Below are 17793 nucleotides of genomic sequence, written 5' to 3' on the forward strand. Positions count from 1 at the left end.
TTGCAGCTCCCCTAGGTCCACTCCCACTACTTCCTGTCCACCAGCAGATTCCTTTGGCTCTTGGCAGGCCCTCTCCTTTCACACCCACAGCTCACATCTGTCTGGGGCTGGTCACCTCCCCAGGTGAGGTTGGGGCTCTGGACAATGCCCAGCAGGACTCCCCCACTGAGGGCTGCCTGTGTAATGGAATCAGAGCCAGCCCTGGCTAAAGCCGTGATGTGGCAAACTCTAGCTTTGTCACCCTCGCTACTCTGGCAGCAACCACCTCTCCATCCCTTAGTGATACCTTTCCCAGCTGCCCCTTCCCTGCCTTACTCATTCTACTGCAACTGATCACAGTTGACAAAATACTAATTTACCACTCACCTAGTGATCCTAGAGCAGACAAGGGTCTCCTTGCATCAGGCGGGAAGGCAGCCCAGAAGCCATGGGCTATCCACCCAACGTGCCCCACCAAACACCAAAGCCACAGCCCTGGTCTCCCTCACCGCTCCACACACGCATACAACCATACACAGCATCTCACCTGAGCCACCTCTTCAAAGTCATCGTGCCTCTTCTGCAGGGCCCGGGCTCGATGCAAAGACTTCCCGACCCCTGTGTGCTTGCTGAGAAAGGCCTCGCCGTGGTTTTCAATCCAGTCTAACACCTAGTCAGAGAAGGAAGACAGAAACAATGACTTCTTGGCAAAAGACACGTGACAACACGTGTGACTGCTAGGCTATTAGACTCCCCGCCCGTCCCAATCAGAAAGCAGCAGTCCAGGTGTAAATGTTCAATCCACGGTGGACACAGGGATTTCATTACTGTCATTGGCAATACAACAATCCCACCCTTAACTAAGTTCAGCTCTTCCTCTTTGATCTCCAGAATATCCCCTCATCACTTTCTCAGTTTTCTCAGCCTTAATTAGCCCATTATTTTAAACAAGTTACACAGACCGCCAGGCACAGTTTAACCCTCTCACTATTTTGACTCCAACCATATAAAGTCAGACACATTTGCAGGAAATTAAGCAGTGTCAGGTCAGGGCAGTTCCTTGGCACTCACTCCACCATAAAAATGCTCATGGCAGTGGCATCAAGTCATGGGGATCCCACCTCATTGTTCTCCTGGGACTCCCTTCCTAATCTTGGGAGCAAAGTCCAGAGTAGTCAGTCCCTAACTGGAGCTACGCTCAAGAGAGTTGATCACCAGGACAACTGCCCTCTCTGGCTTCTTTCCACCTTTCTCCTCCAATCAACATCAACCAACCAACCAACCAACCAACAAAATAAAGTAAGGTCTTTAGTATCTATGATGCTCTTGGGTAGCAGTAGAGACTCCATGTTCTCCAGGCTTAAGGGCTAGTGATTTGGCCTCAAGACATTTTCCTCGGAGTTGTGAGAAGCTAGAAAACAGGTGGCTGGAGCAGTAGAGGGATGAGTGAGGCGATGCTTAGGTGAGAAAATATGTTGTCCTGAGGGGTATTTGACGGGGGAGTGGAAAGCCCTTAGTAAAAGCCTTGAAATGTAGGGAGGATCAAAGCCTTTAGCCCATTTTGCATTTGTCCACATAACCCAACAAAAATGTGTGCCTCCAGGGAGAAGGGAAGCGGTTCATTTGGGCCCTGAGGAGTTGGCACTCACTAAATCAGATGGCTACAACTGAATCAGAATTACAGCACAGACACACCTGTTGCAGATCCTGCCAAGACTCAACTAAGCCCACTCTATTCCTACTATAGTAAACGTCAACTAAACATTTGATTAATGAGGTACTAGCTTTCTCAGACTGTAGAATGACTTTTGGGAAAATGATTTAGATGAACTAGCCCTGTTTAAAGGGCACTTTCTTTCTGTTTTTTTTCTACAGATTTGCCCTGTGGCAAGCAGAGAGACCAAATCATTGCCTGGACTGCAGACAAGAGAGTTCTGTTTCTATGGAATTTAGCCTTTGGCGTCACTTCCTCTGACATTTGAGATAAATTTATGCCTGCAATTGTAAAAAGTATGGAAGCTTTCAAAGTCTTAGGTGGCAGTATCATAAAGCCATACCAAGATGGTATTGGTTAGAGAAATGCACATATGAATATAAAAATGAGGTTTAACAAAAATGCACGGTACAAAGCCAGGTCAGGTAACTGTCCACTAAAATGAAGAAAAAAAGAAGGCTTTTGCAAAAATGACTTTATCTAAACATTAGTGTAAAGATTTTAAGCACTTTAGCATCAAGGATTTACTATATAACACATGGAGCTATATTCAATATCTTGTAATAACCAGTAATGGAAAATAATCTGAAAAAATATATATATAACTGAATCACTTTGCTGTACACCTGAAACTAACACAATATTATAAATCAACTATACTTCAATTTTAAAAAGGTTTTAAACACTTTAACAAATTCTGGCAATATTTTTTTAATATTCTGGAGGCACATCTGTAAAAAGAAATTACAATAGTAAATGAACTGAATTTTTACCTTTTGCAAACTCTGAAAGGCAGCACTGAAAGGAAGTTTAGATATTCTTTTCTTAGAATAAAGAAGAGCCTACTTTTCTCTTGAGTTACTTATGGTGATATTTCAGCAACAAAAGTCAGGAGAGTGCATTTTTACTTGATTTGCCACAATTTGATCCCATTCTATACCGCACAAGGATGATGGGTGTCAGCATGCAAGGTCAAAGACAAACATTTCTAGTCACAAAGTTTCTCATACGTTGTGTACCATGGATAGCGTAGTTTTATAATTTTTATGCATATTTAAACTTTTATTAATCCCCTTTTGAGAATGAACTGAAGGTTGGAGATAATTTTTATATACAAAGGAGCCGTCTTATAGCTTTTCATGAGTGCTTTGGAATTTATGACGTATTTTCAGGTTACAATTTTTTAAAAAAATTTTGTTTTGAGCAGTTAAGTGTGACTTGCTTGTCTGGCACTTTTTTCCATGAATTTTATTTTATTCATTTTCATTTTTAATCTCTAGCTTTCATAAATATTCTAAATAATATTCTAAAGCAAATTGGTTAGAGACAAATGTTTTTCATCTACTAGTTCACAAATGGTTAGCTTTTATACTCCCTGGGGGTGCTTTCACAACTTTTAAACTTTTTTAAAAAAGCAATTTGTTTCCTGTTTATTTTGCTTTCTTTAAAATGTCCATTAGTTTTCAGTTAGTGACACTTAGTTTACTTAATCAGCTCTACCATAACCACTTAAAAATCTATTTCATATTTGAGAGGCTTTTACTTAGTTTAAACATAACTTTGCTCTGTGACGTTACATTGCCTCCATTTAGTACAGCTGCTGCCATTAGAACTGGAGCTGTGCGGAAAACACATGCAACCTCAATGCCGGGTCAGGGACTGCAGGGAAATCAATTTAACAAAACAAAAGCAAATGATTTAGGACGTGAACAAGACTACTTTAGTAATATATAGAGACGGAAAAAGCATCTGAGGACAGAGAAACAGAATCAATATATGATGCACTGTTCAAAATGTTGATTTCTGACAATTTTGTTTCAGAGAGTTCTTTTAGAGCCAGCATGGCCTGGTACAAATACTTAGGCCATATGCTCTCTTGACCTTTGATTTCATGGTTCCCAACCCTGGGAACACAATCCAGCTTCCTATGTGGACTGCACAGCAGAGAAAGGTGCTTCTGAACAGACACCGGTGGTGTCTAACGATTATGTGACACACCGTAAATTAATGTGCAGCATTGGAAGTCTGGTGCGTCCCAGAATCTGAACATCACTGGTTGAAGAATAAATTGAGTTTCTAGCCTTACCCTGGACCCTATCAAGGTGTGAGCACCCATCAAGGTACCCCTTATTAGCTGGTCCCTATGTAATTTCTCTCATCTAAAAGATCTTATTTAAAATAGTCAATTATCAGTTGTAGTTAGGAGAGTACAGGATGATAGTTAATCATACCTATTGATGGCTTTGAATTGGTATTGAAGTGTTTCCAACAATAGGAGGTTTTTTCCTTTTGTTTTTGTCTGAAGGAAGAGTCTTCGGGATGCAGAGAAGCACATGTGGGCTACGACTATTCACATATTCAAATAGATATTTATTATTAGCCTCATGGTGGCCTAGCGCCAGGCACTAGGACAGCCCAGCATGCAGGATTAAACAAGGCAGGCTCGGCCCTGACTCCAGGAACTCAGTCTAGGTGGGTAACGAGATCACAATTCATCATTAATTGCAAGGGTGAAAAGCGCCAACGGTCAGCGAAGTCCACTCTGAAGAAGTGAGGCCTGAGAGACAGTAGGATTTAACCAAATTAGGAATTGAAAAGATCAGCATGGTTTGAGTAGGTGTAAGTAGGAAATGCGCCCCGAGGCGGCAGGCACCAGGTAGAGCTGAGCCCTGGTGTGCTGAGTCTGACTGCAGCGTTAGCCTAAGAGCCACTGAAGGGCTGAAGGAGGAGAAAGACACCATCAGATCTGCATTTAAAAATTATTGCTCTGACTGCTTTGTGGAGAATCAGTTGTTGGAAGACAGGAACAGAGGTAAGAAAACAGGAGGTTCCTGCGGAAATCCTGACAAGAGGCGATGGTAGCTCAGGCGAGGCCTGTGGCAGTGTCCGTGGAGAGACAGGTTTCAGTAATATTTAGGGGAGAGAACAGCCAGGATTATGGTGATGGGGCCTGGGGGTGATGCAGAAGCAGGTGGAAGCCTGACCCCCAGGAAGAGGAACTTGTCACTGGTACAGAAGCAAGTGAGTCACAAGGGATAGCACAAAGATGACAGATTTTTTGGTTAAGTTTTCTTTCAATTTTCATACTCACGCTCTGTTTTTTTTTTGTTGTTGTTGTTATTTTGTTTTTTGGGTTTTTTTTTTGCGGTACGTGGGCCTCTCACTGCTGTGGCCTCTCCCGTTGCGGAGCACAGGCTCCGGACGCGCAGGCTCAGTGGCCATGGCTCACGGGCCCAGCCGCTCCGCTGCATGTGGGATCTTCCCGGACCAGGGCACGAGCCCGTGTCCCCTGCATCGGCAGGCGGACTCTCAACCACTGCGCCACCAGGGAAGCCCCACGCTCTGGTTTTGATAAATGACAGGTGTGCCTCTGCACCTGAGTGGGAAGTAGCACCCAGTGATAGTCGTCAATCTCATTCTGGCAAAATGTGCCTTTAATTTCAAAGGAGTTATTTTATACACTAAGGTTTAAAAATAAATTATGAATTTCTAATATGGCCAGATCCTAATGATAAAAAAAAAGTGAGGGACACAAAATCTACCTGAAGAGTATAAATTAGGCTTACATGGAGTTAAACCTTGCATTCTTGAAGGCATTTCACTGGGGTATAGTTTTTGAGGGGCCCCTTAACCTGACATGCAAAGTCCTCTGCGACAGGTCCACCTCTCCCAACCCCACCTCCAATGAGTTCCTGCCCCACCTCTCAACACCCCCAAAAACTGCTTCTCACCTCCTGAGTCTTGTTCTTGCTATTTTTCACTTCACTTGAAATGTCCATCTCTTTTTTCTCCCTATATCCACTTCCTGGGCGCCTTCTTACTCATCTTTTAAGTGCCACCTCAAACTCTAGTTTTGGAAAGCCTTTTCTCTTTAACAATCTACTCAGGCTGGGGTGGTGTCACTCTTCTCTGTTCTGTTCAAACCACGATTATTGCCCACAGGCTGGTCTCTCCCACTAGACTCTGACCTCCCTGTGATTCCTGGACACAGCATGGTACTCAGCACAGAGGGGTTTGCGTGAGATATGTTGAACTCAACTCAACTCAAAACTCATTGCCCCAACACACAACTTTGGGGTGAATGTCTCCAGCTCCGTACTCCCTAGATAGGTAACTCTTAGTACCTCTCACAGCCTGCATTCAAAGTTCTCCCTTTGTGTGTATCCACCCTCTCTCCACTGCCCCACTTGGCAGGTAAGTAGCTCCCGAAGAAGTATGGGGTTTTCACCACTGTATCCTGCCCTTTCATCCCTCGCCTGCCCCCAGTCTCCCCATCAGCACCGCACACTCAGAAGATACTCAATGAATGTTTATAGCCATGAGTTGTCAAGTGCAAATACGGCTGCCTACTGTCTTGGGAGAAGCTGTGCCAGCACATTCAGCAGGAGGCCTGATCTTTGCCCCATCACTGGAAACAACAGCCCTGGTCAGCCTGGTACTCCTCCCCACGAAGGCAGGCAGGCAGGCAGTCTTGCAAACAACATGTAAAGCTCTTTCTCCTCTCTCATGCCCCAACTTTTCAACCGGAATTAGTCCTTTCCCAGAACAGCCTTTTCCAAGAGAGATACTCACATCCTGAACCGGATCTGGGAGCCAATCTAACAGCCATTATGCATAATTCCCTAATCACTCCCTTTCTTCCTCATCTAATTGTGTTTATTCCAACCAGCATACAATCAAGACAGAGTACTTTTCAGGGGAGGAGACAGTCCTTTCTAGCTGCTAAGGAGAAGAGAAAAGTCCTTTTGAAGAGAACTATTGATATTTTCTGAACAGTGGCCATGAATACAACCGAGTTAACGGGAGAAAATCAAGGGCCTAGCTGCCTTCTGTCCCAGGACTCTGATTTTTTGGATTCTTCTAACATGATAGAATCTTAATGTTGGAGAAGACCTCAAGGATCTCCCAGCCCAGTGCAGGAGGCCCCTGCATTTAGAGGCAACCACCTTTGCACAAAGTTTTAAGTTGGTGTCTAAGCTCTGTTAATATGTAAGTGCTTTAGGTTCCTAAAGCATCATTAAAATGTAGTACCATCATGATCATTCTAAATGAAAGACAGCACAACTTACAGAGGAACCTGGGTTCTCACCCCAGCTCTGCCCCTAACCAGTTGTGGCCCAGCTGGGTGTGTGCCTTCTCCTCTCTGAACCTCACTTTCTCCAATGAGACTGTTGGATCACATCATCTCCCTAAATCTCCCTCCAACTCAAATATTTCATGATTTTATTACATTGAGGGTAGGGCAGTTCCCCTCCTCAGAAGGAAAGGCTATGGAGGGCTCACTCTTTGTCCAGCACTAGGCCAGGGCACACGCTCACCATCTCATCTATGCTATCTCACCACAACCCTGGGCTGGTGAGAGTTATTATCCCCATGTTTGGATGAAGAAAATGAATCTCAGAGTGGTTAGGTAACTTGCCTGATCTCACACAGCTACTAAATAGCGGAGTCAGGATTCAAACCCAAATGGTTCTGGCAGCAACGCTACCATCTGATTCCCAGACCTTACTCGAGTTTTCCCATGTGTCCCAACACTGACTTTTAGAGGAAAAGGATGCAGGCCAGAAGCATGTGTCATGCTTAGTTGTCCCTTTAATCTGAAAGAGTCCCTCAGGCTTCCCTTGACTTTCCTGCCTTTGACACTTTTAATAGTTACAGGTCTATTACTTTACAAAATGTCCCTCAGTTTGGGTTTGTCTGATGTTTCCTCATGATCGGAATCAGGAATAACACAGAAATGATTCTTGTTCTTCCCACTGCATTCTATCAGGTGGGATATCATTTGAATTGCCCCCACTACTCATGACGTTAACTTTGATCACCGGGTCAGGGTGGTGTCTTCCAGCCTTCTTCTAGAAAGTCACTCTTATTCCTTTGCGATTAACAGGTATTTGAAGGAGGTAGTTTGAGACCATGGAGGTTGCAGGTGCTGTGATGTGCCACAAAGGACTTTTTACCACCCTGCTGAGAGTGTCACCAGCAGGCAGACAGCCTTGGGTGTCAGTCCCCTTTGGGGATTATTACCCTTGGCTGAAGAGAGTGGCTTTGCCCAAAGCCCCTTCTTACATTGACCTGTGCCCAGTGACAGACTCCAGAGTACAAAGACCCAGTTTTCACTCCCCAACCCGAGATAATCTTCAGAACGCCCGGTAGGGCTGGCTGAGGATTCCCTTGAGATGACACTGCAGCTCAGCTTCACTCTCTGTCTAATCCTCCTTCTTCCCTTCCCTTCCTCAGGGGTTGATTCCAAGAGCCCCTCCTAGTAAACCCCCTCTGGGTAGCCCCCTGTGTGGACACCTCCTCAGCCTGTTTAGATTCCAATCCTCTAAGCTGGGCTGCCCTCCCTGCATGGATGCCCTCCTCCCTCTGCCCAGGCTGTGACACTGCACAGCCCCTGCCCCTCGGGGATGACCTCCTTGACCTGCTCATTGTCTGCACCTATGCACCTGACACCTATGCCAGGCCACGCTTCTCTGCTCTGCTCACCTTGCCTGGGCTCCAACACCTGCACCAGGCTGTGCCTGCACAGGGACTCCCTCCTCGCTCTGCTCTGGACCACCCCTCCTTGAGGACTCCCAGTGCTGGGATGCCCTCCCACCAAAGCCATCCTCAGCCCACTCCACTCTGACTTCCCTGGACCACTGCAGCCCTCCCACCCTGCAGAGAGACCCACCTTGCTCAGCCCTGCCTAAGAGGAAGAGCCTCCCTTTTCTGGAAACACCTCTTCCTTGGCTCCTGAGACGCCATCTCACTGAGGATTCCCCCAGCTCACTGATCTCCATTGTTGTCTACTTTTCTGAATCCTCCTAGTCTTCCCAGGCTCTAAATTTTGGAATGCCTGAGGGCTCATCCCTGGACCTCTTCTTTCTCTTCTCTTACTCCCTAGATGATCTCACCCAGTTCCATGGCTTTAAATATCATCTATGTGCTGGTTAATTTCCATATTCACAGTTCCAGCCCTAATTCTCTCCTGAGATTGAGACTCATGTACCCAGCTGCCTACTCTTCCTCTCCAGTTTGGTTTATAATGGGCACCTTAAGCTTAACATATCTAAAACAGAACTCTTTATTCCCTTCTGCCCCACTCCCCTCCTCTCCCAGTTTTCCTTGTATAAGCAAAAGCACCACAATTCACTGCTTAGCTGCAAGCCTGTCTTACTTATTACTCTTTCCTGTACACTGATTTCCTTCAAAACCACCCTAGTCCCAGCCACCATCTTTCCTCATTCACCCTCATCAGCCCTGTAGGTGGTCTTCCTCCTTTTACTCCCTCCACACAGTAGCCAGATCTTTGAATATAACATTTCTTTCAACAAGAATCAAGTCATGACATTCCTCTTATCGAAACTCTACAACTGTTTCCTATCACACTTAGAAAATCCAAATTCTCTCCATAGCTTATAAGGCCTGATGTGATCTGGACCCAGCCCATTTCTTCAAACTGTTCACTCCTTTTCCCTCCTCTCTATTCACCAGGTTCTCTGGCCATCCTCCTATTTTCATGAATGCACCCAGCTCATTCCGGTCCCAAGGACTTTGTAGGTCCCGTTTCACATGCTTGGAATCTCTTCTTAAACACACCCCACGGCTTATTCATTCAGCTCACCTGCTGTCATTCTAGCACCTATGAGCTATTTGTTTGTTTGTGATGGTGTTCTCTCCCTCCTGAATGTAAGCTCCACACGGGCAGGGGCTTTGTTTGGTTCACCGCTATGTTCTCAAAGAGCATCTGCTGAATAAATGAGTGAATGAACTCAACCTGACGTGAGAACTTCCTGTGTGATAAAGGGCAAAAACCATTAAAGGAAAGGGAGCTGTCTGGCAAATGGCTGTGAAATCAGAATCCTAACTCCCTGATTCCCTCCCTGGCTCTCTCTGATCAATCATCTTATTTGAAATATGTTATTAAGTTTGTGTCATAATTTGATCCATGATAAAACGGGCAAGGCATTCTGTTGTGTTAAGTAAACTGAAGAACGGCCCCCCTCAGCTGTTACCTCCCAGCGCCCAGCCCCGACTGTGTAGAAGCTGGCATTCTGAGGTCGGGAAGGAGAGGTGGCATGCCGTCGGTGTCCACACGCATTTTGTTCTGTTAAAAGCTCAAGTGCGCATGACGTGTGTGAGCGCCCAGGACAGCCATCAAATCACTGTTTCTGTCTCCTTGCACAGCACACTGAACACTAGTTCTGAAGGGGAGCAGCTCATTCTCTGCCGGCACCACCCCGCTCCCCGTCAGCTGAGGCTGGAGAGGATGCGGGTACCACTTGAAATGGCCAATTACCACCAATTCATTTTCTGTCCCCTCTTTGGAACAAGTATGATCAAAATAAATGTCTTGCTATGGTGGGAAAAGCCATCACGTTTCTGAGAGGGCTCAGCTGAAACTCATTAGCAGGTGTACAGACTCTCTTCCCCCTTAGAACCGCAGTCCTTTGCCCTGACAAATGTGATGCTGGGTGGAAGCCGGCTAAGAAAGCAGCCGCCTTCCTTGGACCCCTCCACTCCCAGGCAGCCCACACCTGTCCCTTCCCAACAGGCTGAGGTGACTGGAAATTGTCTTTGTCTTTGACATCTCCCTGAAAGCACCTCCTCACATGGTGCCTTTGATTCCTGTTTGTGGTGTCACCACACTTTTCATCACTAAGGACTGAATCTCTCAAGTCAGAGGTTCTCAAACTTTAGACCGCTTCAGAATCACTTGGGGTTCATTCTAAAACCTAGGCACCACCTTACCCATAGATACTGAATCAAAAAGTATAGAGTAGGGTCAGATAATCTGTTCTTAACAAGACCCTACTCTGCCCAGATGACCTTAATGCCAGGGGTCTGAAACTGAGTCCCCGTAAAACGAGTTCCCCTGCCAGGTTTATGATTAACCTCTTTATCCAAAACTGTATTCCTTTTCTTGTCCTGCCCCTGTTCCCCTCAGGATTGAGGAACATCAAAGAAAAGGGGGAAATGAAACTGAGCAGGACCTTGTGAGGTCTTCCTGGATACAGAAGCCCCTCCAAGTCCCCGGTTTTGGTTTGGCCTTCCCCAAGTTCCAAAGAGGAGGCTCATGCAGTTAATGATTAGAACAACAGAGCCACAGGACTCCCAGTTCCTCCTGAAGGGATGTAGATAACAATCTGGTGCATATCTTTGAGCTGCTCTGCAGAAACTGCAACCCCCATCCAGTGGAGGACAGTGACTACACGCTGACCACAAGCAGCAGACCCCAGACTGGTTGGAACCAGAAGGTTGATGATTAAGATTCCTGAAACATCACCCTGTTACCTCACCACCAACCAATCAGAATGTCCAGCTGATCACACACCCTGTGACTCTCACCCCTAATGTTGCCTTTAAAAGCCCTTTCCTGAAAATTATCAAGGAGTTTGGATCTTTTGAGCTCGAGTTTCCTATTCTCCTTGCTCGTCGCCCTACAATAAGTTCTGTACTTTCCTTCACTACAGCTCGGTGTCGGTAGATTAGCTTTGCTGTGCATTGGACAAGTGGACCTGAGTTGGGTTCTCCAACAGGTCCACGAACCCCACTTTAAAAGATACAGTCCCATATTCACACTTGACACCTCCCTTGTCTTCTAACAAAATGGATGGCAATTTCCAGTGATTTTTTTTTTTCATAAATGCTCTCAGATCTACCCTTGTCCCATCCCCTTAGCACCATGACTGTGGCCCTAGGATCTTCCCACTCCAACACAGTCCTCCTCTGGCACTAAATGACCTCAGACCTTCACTCTGATCACCTGTTTTCTCTGGTCAAAATCTTTCAATAGTTCCCCACTAGTTATAAAGTGTGAGTCTTTTATCCTTTAGCCTGGTATTCAAAGCTCCAGAAATAGCATGTTGAGGTCAAGGACATGCCGAACATAGGGGTTATCAGAAAGAAGTGACCTTGGATGGTGACTGTCTAGTCATTTGTTAACATAGTAATAAAAGAGGAATTGAGGACATTAAAGGTGTTTCAAATTGTTGTGTATCAAGAAAGCCCTGAGGCTCAGTAACTCCTGGGGAGGAACCTTCTCTCACTGCCTCCCAGGACCCACCTGATTCCCAACCCTGCCAAATGGAGGCACCCAGGTCCTTCCTTGGAAGGTACTCATCACAGAAGGATGACTGTTCAGTCACAACAGAGTTTGCATTCAGAAAATCAAAGTGAGCACCCAGGGAAAGGCCATGGTGGGCAAGGGAAGAGAAGGCAGAAGGCAGGGCAGAGAGGAATGGGGGTGAGGTACAGAGTGTGAAGGGTCCATGAAATTCCAGGCAGGAGGGTCTCAGCAAATCAGGAGCAGGCCTCTGAAGCCCATTGCCCAGCCCTGCCAATTCTAGCTGGAGGATACATGGAGAAGACTGGAACAGACCCTCTGGTACCAGCCTCCAACTATGGGTAGAGGGATGGAGCACCCCTTCTAAGATCAGTGACACCAAAGAGACAGATGAGAAAGTTTCCCCATCCTCACTCCAATCAGAAAGCAACCCTGACCAGCAGAGCCCTCTCTTTCTCCCCTCCCTTACTCCCTCAGTTCAGCCAAGCCTCAACCCTGCTCACTTTCTGGACTCTCACCCTGCCAGAAAGATGATAGATGATAATAGAATCATCTATTATCTACTTGAATGTATTCGAAGGATTGGATTATCACCATCAAAACTTAATTGAGAACTTTAATACTGCTAAATACGACCATGGGCAAATGGACATTATTCAAGATATACGCTACAAAGAAAAGCATCAGCAACACTGAGTTAACATAATTATGGTTATGAAAAACAAGTGAGAATGGGTAGTGCCTGTCTTAGGGACATTTGTGTTAGAGCTAAATAACTGTAGAGAGCCATTTTATAATGATGGAGCAGGTGGGAAAGAGTGTTTGCGTGTGAGTATGACTGCCTGTGTGGGTCTTCCTGGACAGGGAGTTTAGGCATGAATCTCTGCTGTCAGTGGCTACACGGCAAGTCTGATCCCTTGGGACCAAGCAATCTATCAGGGCCCTTTGAGCCCTGCACTAACTTATAAATCCCTCAAGGGCAGGATCCGTGTCTCTCTGCGTTCCCACCACTTAACATAGTGCCCAGGGCATAGCAGAGAGGCTAAGAGCATGGACCTAGAGATTCAGTGGACTTGGGTTTATAGCCTTCCTCTGCCACTAGCTGTGTGACCTTGTGTAAGTTTACTTAACCTTTCTAAGCCTCAGTTTCCTCATTAGTATTGATAAGATGAGGACCAAAGTCATCACCCGCTTCACAGTGTTGGAAGATTAATTAAGATAAGTGAAGTGATTAGATGCTCAATTGCTCATAAAGATGATGAATCCTGAGCTATGAACAATAAAACTTTTATAGACACATTTCATCCCAGGAACCAAATCTCAGGGTTGGAATCTAACCATCCCTCTGATGTTTGAATCTCCTCCCCAACATACCCACCAAGTAACTAACTAGTCAGCATTTCAGATTTTTGATGATGGCTCCCCCTTGTGTATGTTCCCTCATCTATCTGGGACTATACCCTGAGTGAGCATTTTCCTTCTTAGATGCTTTAATCGTTCCTTCTTATAAGAAGAGTTCTTTTCTAGACCCATCATCATTCCAGTCACTTTTTTCTAACTAAGCATGCTGTTTGTAACCCAAAGTGCTCACCTTTTATTATGCAAAGCTGTTAATTGGATTATACAATGCCCAAACTGGTTTAGTATGATTAAGGGGCTTTAGTCACTACAGCAAGTAAAAGATTGTGAATATATGGAGTTTTAAAAAATTACTCTCAAATCCTTTTTACATGTTCTTTGGCAGGCAAGAGCTGACACAGTAAAAGCTATAATTTTCCATGGGGGGCTCCAGAAAAACCTGATAGAAACAGGTGAGATTCATTTGTAGTACAAGAACTATGGACTTTAATATTAATACACTCATTCAGAATGGAAAATCACTGAGCCAGAAAATTCTGACATCACTGCCCCTCCCTCGCTCACCTTTGGACTGCTTAAAAGCAAAACACATCACTTTTAAGGGAAGGCACTGGAGCCTCAAATGGGTCATGTCCCACCCACCCCACCAAGACCACTCCTAACCCTTCCAGCCTGACCTCCCTCTATTGCTGCCAAGAGTAGGCACTCAGTTAGATTTCCTCTTCCTGTCCCCTGGCTATAACTTAGCTCTCCACTTCCTGGCCTTCCCCACCTCTGTCTCCTCTGCCTGAGCTCCAAGCACCAGTGCAAATGCCATTCCACCCACAGGGAACTTTCTCTGCTCTGATTCCACCAGCCCATTGTTGTCTTGCTTCTTTGGCCCTGAACCCAGATAGCCACGTGCCACTCATACATCCTTGGGTATATATGTCTTCTCTTGGGCCAGAGACCTCCAACTCCTAGTACAGGGCCTTGCACACAGGTGTTCCAAAGCACTTTACCAACTTATTCTTGCACCACACGGAGGGAGAAGAAAGGGAGGCAGAACAGATGGCCTGCAGTGATACTCACAACAGTTGTTCTGGCTATGAAAAAATGGAATGGAGTTTGCATCTACTAGAAAGATCAAGACTAGCTACTCCTTGTTCTTCTCAGCAAAGTCAGGTCTATCTGGGCTTGAAAGGAGTCCTTTATTCTTGTGGGAAGCCACAGGGTTAGGAGAGAAGAACAGACAGAAGGCGGAGGTGAACCGATGCTGTCATAGATGCTCTTATGGCTGTTGCTCAGTACTGTTCCACTCTAAACTGGAACAACAACAGGACTGAACATTATTCCACTAGCAACACTACGGTGGATGCACTCTATCTATGCCTTTCTGCAGCTTAATGGACCCAAGTTCCAGTCTGATCCTTAGAGACTTATTTCCATCGCCTCAAAGCCCAGAGGGGAAGAGGACACTTTTTGGGAACCAAGGGAGAGCTAAGCACATGGATGATGTGTCAGGCCAGCTCTGGCTGCAGATATTTAAATGGAGTCTCTTATTCACTGGTGTCTATCTTTGGTTTCAACCTCTCTGCTTTACTCTGCTTTAGGCAAGGTATTCTTATTTGGGAAAAGACCACCCCCAGAAATGGCAATGGGACAAGGAGTCGTGTGGGGAGAGGCTGGCTGGCTCTCCCCATCTCTCCACTAGCAGGAGTCCCTGTCTCTTTCTCTTTCTCTTCTGTCTCTCCCCCAGCCTTCCTCTTTCTCTTTCTCCTCCCAGCCCAGGTATGTCTGTTTCTCTGCTCTCTGTCTTTAAATCTCTCTCCCTTTCTTTCCCATCCTCCACTGTCTGTCTCTGTCTCTCCTCTCTCCCTGTTTCAGGGTGTGTGTATGTGATCTGTCTTTCCCCTCTCTACGTTAGTATGTGTGTGTCCCTCCTGTCTCTCTTCTGTTCTCCATCGCTATCCGCCTGGCTCTTCTCTTGTATGGTTTTTCTGTAGGACACCTGGACTGGGAGCCAGAAGACTTAGCTTCTGGTCCTGGCACTACCATCAACTAGCTGTGTGGTTATGGCCAAGTTGCTTTACATCTCTAGGCCTCAATTTTCTTGACCCTATAGTAGGTGAGACTGAATGCTCTTCCAGGTCCCCGGCAAATCTGAGATTTTATCACTGAATGAAATGGAACTCATCAGACTCAGGAGACACCCAAGTACCACTCAAAGAGGATGTGACTAAACCGAGACAATACTGCTGGAGGATCTACTACATGCTAGGCAGGTTCTGTGCTTGCACCTCCTTCAGTCCAACGAGATAGGTATGTGATGGTTCCTATTTTAGGGGTGAGGAAACTGAAGCACCAGCAGTGAAGCCACTTGCCCAAGGTCCCATGGCTAAGACTTGTCAGAGCAGGATTTAAACTCAGGCCATCTGGCTCCAGAGTCCATGCTCTTAACCGTAATGCTGTTATCACCCTAGCCACCGATGCTCGCTCACAAGCTTCCCACTTAGGCTGCAGAGTAAACATCTCTAGACCCCAAACGTGCTCAGGGGTCTTGGATCCAGACTATATGGTTCAATCAATTCTTTCCTCCTTCAAGACACCAACTCTGACTTTTCACACCTCTGCCTGTAAGTGTCCCATCAACACTCTATTGCCCTGCACACCGCCTGGCATGCTCGGGTAGCACGGACCTTTCTGTTTTCAAGTGTGTATGTCTTGTTGCCTTTCTACCTAACCAGGCATCTTGCCAGAACCCAGTGCAGTGCTGGGCCCACTGCCCAGACCCATGCTTGCTGAATAGCTGATGAGTACCGGGATACTCTGTAGCACTGATGTATGTCCCCGACTCCTCTGCCCGGGCTGTTAGGAAATACCTGGGACCTTCAGACTTTCACATCACAATTCCTGCAAACAGACTGCAGCTACTCACTGGCAGCTACTGGATGGGTTGGGAGGGAGGGTTAGATGATGTTCAATTCACAGAAGCAGAAACAGGGGGCCTCCAATAATAATTTCAACTCAAGTCATCAAATATAAAGAGAACCCCAGCTTCATGCCAGACAGCAGCAGCCATGGCTTCTACTCTCAAGGAGATACTGGAAAAGAAGAGATGAAGCATGCAAAATAAAAAATGATAAATTTATAAAATTCCAATAGCACTTTGACCTTTGAGTTAACATTATTGTTTGCGTGTGTTTGTGTATTATTAAATAAAATCGTGGGAGCACAGAGCAGGGAAACTGCTTGTCCAGTCTGATTCTGAAAACTAGGAAAGGCTCCCGTAAGCCTGGGAGTCGGGAGACCAGAGTCCGAGTCCATCACTGGAACCACTGAGTGCATTATATTCAGTGCTCTCTGAAGTGCCAACTCACACTGGTCAGGCATCAACGCTCGCTTGGGTGTCAGGAAGCATTTGAAACCCACACCAGGTTTCGTAGCCCTTGGTTTTCACATTTTTCTTCATGCATCTGTCCCAGTGTCAGATATTTGGTGAGTGAGAGTTAGCTGGACAATGGGTGAATGACGTCGCGTCCCCAGAAGTCACATTCACACGTCCCGAAAAGAACAATGGAATCAGTCACCCTGGGGAATTCAGTCCTCGTGGAAAATCCAAACCCCTTTACATCCACCTCACAATCTTCTACTTGCTTTTGGTGAGTGCCAACCATGTGATTCATCTTGTAGAGATGAATTGATAGGGCCTCCATTCCAGAAATGCTCTCATTTTTAGAGCGTGATGTAGAACAGCCACCGGTGTAGTTTTCATTATACTTTTCCCCAGCTTTAGTGTAGATGTCACGATGGCCACAGAAAAGTCTGATAACAGCTGTTCCCAGAGAGTCCGCGTCTGGATGCTACCCTCCTGATGGGGAAGCCTTTCGCCCACCCTCCTTGCAGCACCTCTGCCCCTCTCCAGCGCCCGTCCTAGTACAACATCCATGAAAACAGCAGGAAGACGAAGAGCACACCAAGGAAGCTGCACAAAACATGGTCCAGAAATCTCCAAAAGTCACTCAGAGTTCACTGAAGTGGTGACACCTTCTGTGTGCCTCTGGAGGCTGCCACCTAACTGTCCCAATCACAGACCAACCCTGTGCTCTCCTGTGCTCAGAGATGATACGTTGATCTGAACAATTCCAGATGGCAGGAGCAGACAACTGATGCATTTGCTTCTCCATCCCCAGCAAGCCCCACAAGGGTTTCAGAGCTGGGGCCAGCACATGAGCAGTGCCCATCTCTCCTGAGGCTGAAGTGTCGCCTCCGATGACTCATCACTGCCCCAGCCGGGGGACAGGGGCTACAAAGGAGTTAGGGCAGCCCAAGAACGGGGGACACTCCTGAAGGCCTGTCTACTCCTGGGGCTGACTGCACGGTGGTGACCCCACACCCAGAGGGCGTCACGACCCCTGATAGGATGCCCCGCTCTCCTTCCAACCTGTCTCCATCACAGGATACCCAGTACAAGGGCCCCCCAACAACAGCTGTGAGGGGAACCAACACTCCAAAGACATGTCCAGCTGGCTCTCAATTTTCCATGTATATTTTGACAGACTTTTCGATTACATCTGGTCAATACTGCAGGAGGTGTGGAAGGAGAGTGAAATGTTATTTTATATGTATAATCTTGAAATTATGAGGTGGCCACAGAAAAGTCTGAGAACACGAGCGCTCCCACCCCTGCCTCTCACAGTGAACCAACAGGGAG

General features: G+C 46.3%; 1 protein-coding gene across 10 annotated transcripts in view; it reads right to left on the minus strand.

The window, feature by feature from the left end:
* The window catches only part of LOC116752734 (kalirin), a 531375-nt gene that overhangs the window by 229781 nt on the left and 283801 nt on the right, over positions 1–17793 (minus strand). For all 10 annotated transcript variants that reach the window (XM_032629477.1, XM_032629484.1, XM_032629482.1 and 7 more), the window contains exon 10: positions 527–649. In XM_032629477.1, the coding sequence (XP_032485368.1) occupies positions 527–649 (123 nt within the window). The remainder of the gene's footprint in view (positions 1–526; positions 650–17793) is intronic.

This window comes from Phocoena sinus, chromosome 4 (genome assembly GCF_008692025.1).
Source record: "Phocoena sinus isolate mPhoSin1 chromosome 4, mPhoSin1.pri, whole genome shotgun sequence".
In the NCBI taxonomy this organism is placed as follows: Eukaryota; Metazoa; Chordata; class Mammalia; order Artiodactyla; family Phocoenidae; genus Phocoena; species Phocoena sinus.